At 40.4% G+C, this 13,095-nt stretch overlaps 1 protein-coding gene across 1 annotated transcript in view; it reads left to right on the plus strand.

The window, feature by feature from the left end:
* GYS2 (glycogen synthase 2) overlaps positions 1–13,095 on the plus strand; it is a 40,765-nt gene that overhangs the window by 25,418 nt on the left and 2,252 nt on the right. The window contains exons 8-15 of the mRNA XM_066319631.1: positions 2,444–2,550; positions 4,513–4,572; positions 5,220–5,298; positions 5,812–5,925; positions 8,282–8,408; positions 9,665–9,760; positions 11,554–11,717; positions 12,796–12,876. Coding sequence (XP_066175728.1) covers positions 2,444–2,550; positions 4,513–4,572; positions 5,220–5,298; positions 5,812–5,925; positions 8,282–8,408; positions 9,665–9,760; positions 11,554–11,717; positions 12,796–12,876 — 828 coding nt within the window. The remainder of the gene's footprint in view (positions 1–2,443; positions 2,551–4,512; positions 4,573–5,219; positions 5,299–5,811; positions 5,926–8,281; positions 8,409–9,664; positions 9,761–11,553; positions 11,718–12,795; positions 12,877–13,095) is intronic.

Below are 13,095 nucleotides of genomic sequence, written 5' to 3' on the forward strand. Positions count from 1 at the left end.
AAAATAATTTATTACATAGTTCAAGAATTTAATCCATGGTTGCCTCCCTGGTCTTTTGAGAGAAGTAATGAAAACTGTATTCTAGAGTTTACTCTGATGGCTTACATATTATAATGGAAATAAAAGCAAGCTTTTAAAGCTGCATTTTAAAAACATCCTTTTTAATCAAATTGCTTAATTCATTAGGACCTGATCATGATCTTTTAAATCTCTGAGTACTGCTGCCCCATTGGATGGGAATGTTGCATTGAAATTCACAGAGTGACAGTGGCCTGGTGCAAAACAATGGGAAGCCATTCAGTTCTCCATGGTTCTGGTTCTGGTTCTCAGCTACAAGATGAGTGCAATATTTCTAAATGCCTTTATGGAGTACTTCAATGAATATAAGAGCAAGGCCTTGCTAAAAACCACAGAGCAGAACCCTTGCCACCTACGATGAGAGCATTGAAAATGTCTTCAGATGTGTCCCAAAGGCTGGTGTATTGAAAATAAAATCCAGAAAAAAATGCTAATTGGTTTTCTGGCAAGGATCAATTAGCTGTTGTCCTAGACTCTGTCTTTTGTACTCTTGTCAGTTGAATGATATGGAAAATCTGGATAAAAATTATGATGCTGCACTGCCAACAGGGACAAAAGAATCACTAATGTTCAAAGCCTTAAGTACACCTGTTCTACCACCACCTTCTATTAATATGCCATTCAGAACCTCTGGATTTTCTCGAAATTGTTAATCCCTTCATTCACAGAAATCACCTCACAGAACTGAAGTATTTCTTCCACAACAGAAGTCAGTTGTTTGGCAGTGCTGTGCAACATCACCTACCTGTTAATGGCTTTTATACGGCTGTTACCTGTGAATGCTGTTAACGTGGAAGGTCATGTGTAATAAGAGTGAAAGAACTGCCTGAGCAATTATTGTGGCAATCTCTTTTTTGCAGCCAGGGATTTATGCCATAGAATTGTAAAATCTTTAAGGTTGGAAAAGACTTCCAAGGTAATTGAGTTCAACCTTTGGCCAGTCACCAGTTTGCCAATTAGACCATGGCACAAAGAGCCACGTCCAGTTGTTTATTGAACACATCTGGGGAGGGTGACTCCACGACCTCGTTGGGCAGCTGATCAGCCCTTCTGTGAAGAAATTCTTCCTGGTGACATTCATGGCAAGCAAGGCTGATGGAAATTAAAGGAAACTTAGGCTAGTTTTCCCAGGCTCTATAGAGCAGTGTACTGTTGCTTCTCCCATATGCTGAGCCTGGACTTATTGCATTATTCCTCCAGTTTGAATGCTGGCATCTGATTAGGTATTCTAACAACACTTGCTCTGAAATGATTTCAAGAGGTAATTCCATTGGGAGAAGCAGACTACCTGTACTAATTACAAATCTGGAAATGGTGGTACTTCCTACACAAGTTCCAGTGGTGTGCCTGAACCTAAAAAGTACATACCATTGCATGGAATTGTTTTATTTTATAGAGATGTTTTCCTCTGCTGCTTGAAAACCTTACTAAAATTTGGGAAATAAAATATAGATATTGGGAGAGGTTGTTAATGCACACTGAGACTGTGGCATGATGGACTTGGAAGCTGCTTTGAAGAGAGGGAAGGGAAAACAATAATTAACATGATAGATTACTCCCATAGGTTATTTTATGCTATCCATTTCCCTCCATGTCAGTCTGAGAGAAAGCGTGCTAACAGCATGTTTGTATATCTAAAATTTGAAATTGAGGCAATTCAAAGTAATTTAATTTTTACAGCTCTGAACAGAGTTCACCCTTAGCTTTTCATTAAACAGTTGCTGAGAGGAGTAAAGCCTCATTCATGTAGTAATGAATGGACCTGGTATTTTGAATCTTGTTCATGCACAGGAGAAACTAACAAGTGAAACCATCTAGAAATAAAGGGTGAGAATTTACAGCAAGTGCTTTCTGCCTTTGAGGTAGCTGGATGGGAGAGATGAGCAAGAAGTTACTCGTGGGTTTCTGCACATCTGTCAGGTTCTTTGCCGGGGTTTCAGGTAGAAAATGGTCTTGCTCTCTCTCTGCCCATACACCTGCTGCTGTAGGAAATCCCTCATCTCATGCCTAGGCATGACTCAGCTAGTAAACCAAACACTCACTCCTTTGAGGCAGCACAGTTTGTGTCAGGTGAGAAAGTGTGTAGGACTTACTTTTCTGCAGTTTATGTGCACATCCAAAGCCATGTTCTCTAAACCATGAGAGCTCAGCAAGATCTGATTGCCCAAATTGAAACTGGATGACCTCTGTCTTGATCTCTGATCTGACAAAACTTCATTTGTAGCAAGAGCTACAAGATCTGAGCCTTCCTGCAAATCGAAGTGCATTTGGCATTTCCTGTGACTAATTCTTAAAGTTGGCTATGATACCCTGTATGAGATTATTTTTTTTTCTTTTTAATTCCTCTCCATTTCTTGTCACGTAGGTTCACAAGACTGATGTTACGGTTGTTGTGTTTTTCATCATGCCAGCAAAGACCAACAATTTCAACGTGGAAACCTTGAAAGGACAAGCAGTCCGGAAGCAGCTCTGGTAATTGCCATCCCCACTCTGGTACAGTCTGATGTGGATTCATGCAAAAGTCTCAGCTGGAGAATAATGCTCCTTCTTTTTGTTAAAACTGAGGATTGTGGGTAACCAGAATGTATTTTAGGGATGAAAGAGATGGGAAAGATAAATAAGGTCAAATATTTCTCCTTTTATCTTCTTTTTTTTACAAAGTTATTTTTAATTAACTTGGCTTGCCATTCTATTAGCAAATAGTGCTTGTTTTGCAGCAACAAAGTCAAGTGCTCTAGAAGATCCAGTGTTCTGGATGTCTTCTGGCTGTTTCTGGTACTCCCTTTGGATGTGCTATATAGGTTCTACAAAATAAAGACTCCCTGTTCATTTTTCACAGTGGGCTTCTCTGTGGGGAAAAAGAAATCAATTACACACCCTCTTTTATTTAGAAATGTGGAAATTGCACTGTGTGATCCAGCAGATCAGCAGTTGATAACAATTGTTTGTAATTTTCTATATGGACTTCAACAAGCAGTGGCCATAACCAAGCAGTGAAACTTACAACTATAAAGGGAAAATTGTCACAGGCCCTACTCATTCTGCAACTTTCCAAACAGAAAAGCAAAGCAGGAGCAGGATTAACCTTCGCTCCACTTTAATTTCTGTGTGATTGTGTATGGGAAAATACTGCTTTCAGCTGTTCTTTTCTGTGAAGAGCAAAAGACCCTCTGCACCACTGTATGCAGCATTATCATGGTCATAATCTGAACTCCAAGATAAAACCCACCTGCTGGCAGTATTTCATAATACATCAAATGATTTTCAGGATGCCACAGAAATTAAAGACAAGAAGAGGCTGGCACTTATAAAAGAATATAGCACTTACGAATGAATAATGATGGCTGACTCGGGGTATAAAATCCTTCTTTTTGTCTGCTTCTGAAAAAGCAGTCTATCCCATCTGGGTTAAATTATAGATATTGTGCATGGCAATCTGTGAAAGTGTAGTCATGTGGGAATGATCCTGCTGGGGTTTGGAGCAGTGTGGCTTGACATCTGGCTGCTTTACAGCTCACCCAGAATTAACTCATCCGTTTTGTGTCTATGTGAGCTGGGAGGGAGCACCTGAAAACAGCTGTGTGGATTCCCAGCTTGGTAAAGTTTAGGACTTCACTTAACAAGTTTCACCTTAGCCTAAAGTATAATTAAGAATCAGAAAGGCAGGAAAGGTTCTGTGAAGTGGAACTTTACTCACAGTAGATTTACTTTAATTTAGATTGCACTTGCTGTTTTGACAACAGAACTTTCAGCCACGGGCAGAATGATAAAAATGACTGCATGCAGAACAGTTGTTCATTGGAGTTCTTCCTTAGTTAAAATATAACATTTGTCTGATACAGGCCTCATTAACAGCTTAAAATTTGGCCTGAACTTTTCAGGAAGTGTTTTGTTTTTTGGGGGTTTTTTTGCAAACTAATTAAAACTAACTACCTTTTAGTCTAATACTTGTTTCTGGAAGTCGTTGAGTTGGGAAACAGGGCAGAAAATGAAGGGGGAATCTTGCTTTGAAAATCCCTATTTGTTTAATTCTTATATCTTGTATCTCTCACCTAGGTCAAGAGAAGTTGGAGACCTCTTCCATTACTAATGATCATTTTTACAGTACCTAGGGTCATACATATGCTCTTTTTTTCACAGCTGACATGTGGTCTACTGATCAGAGGAGAGGTTTAGAAGGGATCCCTAGTAAAGCCTGCTTCTGGCTTTTCCAGTGCACTCATCTGTAGATGCAGGTCAAATCCTCAGCTCTGCTGGAATCCATAAGCACAGCTGCTGGCTGGAGAAAAGAGCTTTAAGAACCAGACCTTTGTCTGCCACTGCATCCCTGGTTCCATCAGTATATCAGTTTAATTTCCAATAGCAGGGATCTCTTTTATACTATCTTTGTCCTGGATTCTCCTGTTTTATGAATATATTTATTTACCTTCCTAGGGACACGGCACAATCTGTGAAAGAAAAGTTTGGAAGGAAACTCTACAATTCCTTGCTGAAGTGAGTGAATAAGTTGCTTAGCTCTGCTTGAAGAGCCTTATGTTCTGGTGGCTTTACTTGTGCTGTTTCTGTGCTTCTGCTCTTTGTGTAAGGAATTTTGACATCCATAGGAGGGCATGGTAGAGAAACATGAGACCATAAACAAGATACTTGTTTAACAGGCAAATCACAGAGAAAAAAAAATAAAGGTACCAGCAGCCGGTGGTTGAAAGAGACACAGGGAATGTCTAAATAACACAAAGGCTTATCCTCTGTCAAAAACAGAAGATAAGGTTTAGGCTTATTAGGCTGTTTCAGCTTAAAAAGGCACCAGAGACAAAGTAAAATGTGTCAGTGATTCAGTCATATAATTTCAAAAGACAATTGGAAATGATTGACCTAAAGCACAGGTGAGATGACTGGAACTTCGGTAAAAACAAGCAGTGTCCAAAAAACAGGATAAAACAATTCTTTAGCTTTTTTTGAAAGCTCATTGGCAGATCAGCAAGTATATGGAACACAGTACAGGGAATATAGAAGGGCCATGAAAACAAAGGAAATGTTCATGTTGATATCAGCAAACTTCAGATCGGACCTTGTTGGGCATTTCTTCATTTTCTTTTCAAAAAGGACGACTCATTTGGTAAAATTGTGTATTTCTTTTGCAGAGGAGAAATCCCAGACTTGAACAAGATTCTTGATCGAGATGACATAAGCATAATGAAAAGAGCCATCTTTACAACTCAGGTCAGAAAATACGTTATTTATATAAATATCTAATCTAAATAGTGATTGTGATGATATAAAAGGATTGTGCATGGCATATAGCAATATGTGTGCATTGGGAAGAAGTGTTCAGTAAATATACTTCTCATCAGTAGCATTTAAAATCAGCTCTGATTATTCTTAATGAGAGTGTGACCCAAACGAATCTTTTGGGGAGTCCATGGATACTCCTTCAGCCACATGCATGCTTAATTCTTTTATTCTGAACTGAGTGTGAACCTTGAGTTGTTCCTGAGCCTGGATCTTTCTAATTTTTTTAAATATGTGAAATCAGACTCTAAGGAGATACAAGATTGACTAAAAATCTTCAAAATTAAATCATGAGCCCTTCTAAAAGTTCGTACGAATGAATTTGAGGCAAATGGAGCTTATTCACATCAACGATAAAATCTGCCACTGTCTTCCCTAGGAAGTGGCAGCAGGTCTGTTTGCCAAGAGTTTGTCTGATTTATGGATTGTCTTTTCTGTGTTCAGAGACACACTCTGCCTCCAGTAACCACCCACAACATGATTGATGACAGCAATGACCCCATCCTGAACACCATCCGGCGCATTGGGCTGTTCAACAACCGCACAGACCGCGTGAAGGTGCGTCCTGCCTGCTCATTTCAGACACCAAATGGGATTTCTTTGGGCATTCTCAGTCTGCATCATTAGCATGGGGAGTGTAGTTAAATTTTTGATAGGTGGTATTATATTGCTTTTCCAGGAATAGCAGCTTGTCACTACATAAAAATCCTCAGGTGCTGTTTAGCCAAACTAATTTCAAGTTAAAAATCTGAGGTTAGGGAGTTGTTTTCATGGCTGCCTGGATAAGGAACTGCTACTCCTGAAATCAAGAAAGTGCCATTGGTCATTTGCACCCAGATAGAAAAGTCTGACATAGATTCACTTGCTTAAAACTGGAGGTCCAAGGTTTGAGCACAGACATTCCTGGAGCGTTGATTCATCTCTTAAGAGCAACATCCTAATACTCAGCATATGCTATAAAAGGTTAGCAGGGCTTTGATACTGAGCAGAAAGAATTATTGTTCATGCCATGCTCATGTTTATATCACCCATTGAATCTAAATTTATGCAAATAAATCCTTTCCTTACATCTGCATTTACCTTGTCAAACCACAGAAATTATCAGCTCCTGCTTTCACAGGTCTGCCAAAGTTGGTTTTTTTCTGGCAATCTCTGACATGCTAACTGTGACTATCTCAACATCTGTCTAGTCAAAGTTGAACCTAAAATTGCAAATCCTTCCTCTTCCAAACCTTTTCTTTAAAGCCAGAGCCAAGATACCTCTAACAATGACATATCGCTTATTTTTAGTATCTGTTTAAACTCATGGCTATACCTATGAGTATAGCCATGAGTTTATGAGTAAATATTTTCTTACGCTTCCTAGTTGCTTCTTCCTGGCTTAACACATGAACATTAATGCCAATGAATTCTGGGATCATGATATGATAATAATACACAAGATGTAGCAAAAAGGAGGGGGGAAGGATGAACTGTGTACAAATGTAGTAAAAAAATGCCTCAGAATTAACTGCTTGAAGGCATTACAAAACAGATAGGATATAACAAAGCAGACATCTCCTTCTGCTTCCCAGCAGATGTCAAGTTTGTAAAAAACTCTCATTACCACTGAAAAATTACCTCCTGCGTGAACAGGCTTAATACTTAATGAGCTGAATATCATTAAAAAAACTCTGTAAACTTTAAATTAAAAGTAATTTTGAGAGAGGTATAACATATCCAGGCAGACACAGCTGGCATGTGAAGAATACCCTCAGCAATTCCAGTGGAATCACTGGGATCAGCTAAGCTTGCAAAATGATTTTGTAGCCCATGTACTGGTTGAGTACATTCGTTTGTTTACTCAAGAGAGTAGCATGACAGTCTTATTAAGAAGGGATAAAAGCATATCCTGGAATAATGGCATGGAATAATGGCTGTGGCATGTTCATGCATGAAATAAACCCAGAGCAGTTTAAACCATTCCCTTAAGTTTCTTCCTCCTGAAGCTGACTGGGCACCACATACAAAGCAGTACTCAGCTAAGCAGTGGATGTGGAGCAGTAACCCCAAGCCCTGCAGAGTTATGCAGATAAATTAACTTTGGTCCTTAGGGTTGTCTTTTAGCAAGATTAATTGACCTAGGCACAGGTTTGTGGTGACAGGGCTATAATGTGATGCTTTCAAAATTCCCTTCGTTCTTGGGACACCTGTCCAGTACTGTGAGCATTCCTTCATTTCAGGGAATGGTGTGAAGCTCAGAAGTTTTGTGTCTGCCTGAGGCCTCCTCCTGATGAGGCATCCCAATAAAATGATAGAATGGTTTGTGTTGGGAGACATCTTAGAGATCACCTCATTCCAACCCCTGCCACGAGCAGGGATGGCTTATACCATCCCAGGTTGCTCAGAGCCCCATCCAGCCTGGCCTTGGACACTGCCAGGGATGGGGCAGCCACAGCTTCTCTGGGAAACCTGTGCCAGGGCCTCATCACCCTCAGAGGGGAGAATTTCTTCCTCATATCAAATCTAAACCTCCTTTCTGTTGGTGTGAAGCCATTCCCTCTTGTCCTGTCACTCCAGGACAGCTTTGTATATCCTCTGTACCTTTGTACAACAGACCAAGTCTTGCTAAATTACACAGCCTTAGCCTAATTCTCAATGCATGTGAGCCTCCTTGATGAAGAAAGATAAAGCTAAATACCTGTCCAGTAAAAAAAGGGTTCATTGTCAGTTCTATTTCCAGGACAAAAATGCACCCAGGCAGGATGCACTGTAGTGTGAGAAGTGGGGCAGATAACAGACGGATGGTCAAAGGAGGCGTTGTCCAGATACTTAGAAAAAGACCTGGGTGAATAAGTTGCCTAAGCTTATTGATAATTAAAATATATCAATGATGGTTTTCTTTCACCTTTAACATAAGTGTTTAAATATCCAGGTGATCCTACATCCAGAGTTTCTTTCTTCAACAAGCCCCTTGCTGCCCTTGGACTATGAGGAGTTTGTTAGAGGCTGCCACCTTGGTGTATTCCCATCTTACTATGAACCCTGGGGCTACACTCCAGGTAGGAATTCAGTCCCCTTAACTAGTGTGGAAAGATGAACACCCATTCTGTTGATGCAGCCAATTCCTTCTGGAGTGCTGAAAAACTCCTTAGACTCTGTTTCCTCTGCCATGCAAAGGTCTTACTGCTGGCAAAATTTTCCCTGCACAGAACTCTTTCCCATACTAATGTGTAATCTTTTGATTTTCTAGGGCTTTAGAAAAAGAAATAATTTTTAAAACTTAATTCTTGGTTGAAGGATTTTAAAAGAAGGTGTACAGAAATGTAAATATTAAAAAAAAGTAGGGCAAGAAATCTGATACTGCCACCTGACATATTTCAGTGGATTTAATTCAAGATAACAAGTTTGAGAGAATTATGTGATCCCATAGCTAAGTTATTTAACAGAAATACATGCAGTGGTAGTGAATCTTATTGAATTAACCGGAAATTTCTAACAATGCAGAGAGCATATATATATACTGATTTAAAATATTTTCTTTGTGAATACCAATTAATGTCTCCCAGAAGCAAAGTCTGTTTTTTTAAGGTATATTTATAATTATTTTATAGACACCAGTTTTATTATCATATGAATGAAGGCCATGTAGATGTCTTTGCATTTTTGTAAGACTAGAGTGCATGCTGGTTTAGGTTAGGCTTAGGCTCCTTGGCAAAAACTCTTCAAGGAGGGTAAGCATGGTTGTCACAGAAAAAACTACAAAAAATGTATACGTTTTCTGGTTTTATAAAGACAACTTCTGTGAATGTAGTCCTGAGTTAATGTTGGGGTTTGTTGTTTTGGGGTGAGCTTTTTATTTTGTTTTGTTGGGGGGTTTTTTCTTGCTATAGAGACCTGTTGGCCAACCATCAAAATCCAGAGTTTGATATGCTCCTGCTCCTAAGTGATTCGGTTTTGTAGAGTTGTGAACAACTAATGAACATAGGTGTCTGTTAGGCTCAAATTTAAAATCCAAATAGTCCTGACCATATATTTGGCTTCTCTCTTTCAAAACTGCGCTCCCAGAAAGTTTTCAGTTTCTGAAACTCGAACGTATGTTTGCAAACACACAGAATTTTGTGTTTAAATTTTCTTTTTATATATTTCCCCATAATCCACAGTGAAACATTATTATAGTTTTTACTTGACACTTTCAGAGCAGCTCTAGTGTTATGGGACTTTCTGTCTGCCTGATTTGGTTTTTGTTTTTCCTCTTAAGGTGAAATCATTGCAGGTGCATTGTCCTGAAACCCTTTTTGCCTGTTTCTTTCTGCAGCTGAGTGTACTGTGATGGGCATTCCCAGCGTAACCACAAACCTCTCTGGATTTGGCTGTTTCATGCAGGAGCATGTTGCTGACCCAGCAGCTTATGGTAAAATCTTCAACAGTGTATCAAAGTATCACCTCTGAGTTAGAAAAGCAAAAAGCACAGCAACCATGCTGTTACTCCTCAATTTCGTGTTTGTCTAGGACGAGGGAATTCGTTGGGGGAATATATTCAGAGCTCTGAATATCTTGTTAAGTTGGACAAGTGATTTCAGCTTTCATATTTATCCAAACCCTTTCCTGGGTATTTTTTTTTGTCTTGCTTTAACCTTTTGTCTGCCATATCCTTCCAAATTCATCATTGCTCATATCAGTCTATCCCAGCACTTCCCTTTAGTGCCTCTGGTTGCATTATGACACTCTGAGACTTCCAAAGAAGCAGGAAAAATCTGCTTTTCTTAATAGTCTGGGACTTTGAGACCAATGACATGAGCCTCCCCAAACAAACATTAAATTACCATGTACACCCAAAAAAAAAAAAAAAAAAAAAAAAGGCCATGGAAATACAAATGGTTTATGACTGGACTGCCAATGCCTGGTATGTAAGGACAGCTCTGCAAACTTGAGTCATCCTCTGCCTCAGTAGATCCTCCTTTTGTGGTTGATTGTCCCTGTTTTCCAACTGGTGCAGTTGTCACTAAGTCTGTGGCCTCCCCAAGGTACAGAGCAAGTCACAACCCTCCCTGTCCTTTCCTCCTTGCTTAGCCAGGGCTAGCTGGGTGCCCCATCTCTGGAAGTGGCCAAGGCCAGGCTGGATACAGCTCTGAGCAGCCTGGGGTAGTGGAAGGTGTCCCTGCACATGGCAGGGAGTTTAAAATGGATGATCTTTAAGGTCTCTTCCAAGCTGAACCATTCTGTGATTCTGTGAATATTGAATATTCCCAATCTAGGTCCTTTTTCCATGTACCTGGGCTGTTTCCACAATCAGGCAGTGAAAGTCCCACACTGGTGCCACCTTTGCCTGACCCAGGGGTAAGGGTTAGAGCCAGGTACAAAATACAAATACACCTGCCTGGGTGAACATGTCCTTGAGAGCCTTCAGAAAGACCACAGAAGTGACCAAAGGTCACTTGCTCTCCTCTGCCAAAACATAGGTGTGAGTTGACATAAATGACTGTGCTGGCCCCAGGCATTTCATTAAGGTAGTTTTGCATCTGTCATGCCCATTAAGAGAGCTGCAAGGTCTAGTATCCTCTTCTTCCCAACACCCTGGTGTAAGGAAAGTGGCAAAAATGAAGTATTAATCTCAACAATGTAGAGGCAGAGCTTGCCTCTGCCCTCTCTCTGCCAAAATTGTCTGTTGAATGATGTGAGTTAGCTGTCTCTATGGAAACATAGAGAATGCTTTCTTGTATTTCTACAGAAAACACAGCCTCTCTCCTACAGCCTGATTCTGGCCATCCACACTTGTGAATTCTACAGCAAGCTAGGAAAGCACTAGATTGACTTTGTTTTCTTTAAGATGTCAGCATTTTAAAAATTATTTGAGATTAAAAAAGATATCTCTTTATCCAGAAACTCAAACCCTTTTGGGGTTTGTAAGCCCTTTACATAGCAACAATAAAGCCTCTGAGTTTTGAAGAATTTACTGAATTTCAGCCTGAAAAGTAAAGAAAACTAAAGCTTAAAAAAATTACAAGTTTTGACAAGTATTCCTCTACATCTCCCCATTCCATCAGAACGCTAACAAATGTTCCAGCTGTAGCTGCCTTTTAACACTAAAAAGGATATACAGCACATAACATTTGTAAGGCTACGTGGCAGAAGGTAGATTGGAAGTGCAGGAGGTCAGATCCCACCCTCATTCCCACCGACCTCAGCCTTTCCCGTGTCCCTCAGGGATCTACATCGTGGACAGGAGGTTCCGCTCGCCGGACGAGTCGTGCAACCAGCTGACCCAGTTCCTGTACGGCTTCTGCCAGCAGAACCGGCGCCAGAGGATCATCCAGAGGAACCGCACCGAGCGCCTCTCCGACCTGCTGGACTGGAAATACCTGGGCAGGGTCTGTGCCATAGAGGCATTAAAAATTCCAGGCTCGTAGGCCTGGCCCCTCTCCAAGGGGCTGAAGGCAGAGCGCGCGTTTCGGTGTAATCCTTCCGTGCTCCAGTGGCAAGGAGAGATGGGATAGGTTAGAGCAGAATCCAGCCACACACCGAGCTCTTTCTGGTGCTAAACACAACGTAAAAATCTGGTGTTGCTGGCAACACCTACACTAAGGAGGATTTGTGTTCCAAAGTCATCTGGACACTTTCAAAAAATCCTTCCTGTCCTTCATGGAATGTTGCTGGGCCGTGTGGCTCCTCAACACTCCTTAACTACCTCTGGGCTTTAAATGCAAATGTAATGGGTTTTAATTTGATACAGAAAGCACTACATTACCACCTACTAAGAAGACAGTAGCAAAGTATTGTTCTCAAGTCTGCAGGAGTAAAGAAGTGGATGCACATGTTTGAGTTTTGTAACTATTTTGGCCTTTTCATGCTCTGATACCTGTGTGAGAACCTTAGTATTTATATGGTTCCCAAGACTGCATAAGATATAACGAGCTATTTTTTCTGTGCATGTGCTGCAAACTCAGGAATACAGTGGATCTAAAAATATTTTTGTCAAATTCTTAAATACCAGGCATCAGTGAACTCATAAATGTTACTTCTCTGTTACTGTTACACGTGCTTCTGTGCAGTCCAAAGTGACTTTGAATGAGTCTAAAATTTATGTGTGATATATATTCACACTTAAAGATATAAATTTTTCTCCTTACAAAACCCTCAGCTCTTTCCTGAGGGATAAAGAATATCTGTCACTCAGTAAGAACTACACTGACCAAGACAAGTCCTAGTCATCTTAATACATCTTACAGGCACCTTATTCAGCTTCTCTTCCAGACTTCTTTGGTGTAAATCTATGATGAATGCCTCATCACTTCACAGTACAAGCAGTGATATCAGCTGGATTCTGCTTATCTGAAAACACATTTAGCCTTTGTTCAGCACCATGCTCATTTTATGTTCCTTTCCCCTCCTTGCTTAAATCTACCCAAGATTTCTATGACTTATAATGGCTTCTCTGATTTGTTGCAGTATTACATGCATGCCAGACACTTGGCCCTCAGCAGAACATTCCCAGTTAAATTTGAGCTGGAACCAAGTGCTCCACCAAAGGTAAAATCTGCTTTTGGAGATGAGTTCATTTTAACTGTTGACAATGAGAGAGAGGAAGAGGGTTAGCAAGTTTAGGTTTAACTAAAGGGAAGTAGGAACTCCTAATTAAAAGCTTAACAGTTTAGAGACCCAGTCTCCAGTCAGGGGTGTGCTGTTTTGGGCTGGGACAGAGTCAATTTTCCTCACAGCAGCTGGGCTTTGTTCTGGATTTGTGCGGAA

Source organism: Sylvia atricapilla, chromosome 5 (genome assembly GCF_009819655.1).
Source record: "Sylvia atricapilla isolate bSylAtr1 chromosome 5, bSylAtr1.pri, whole genome shotgun sequence".
Taxonomy (NCBI): domain Eukaryota; kingdom Metazoa; phylum Chordata; class Aves; order Passeriformes; family Sylviidae; genus Sylvia; species Sylvia atricapilla.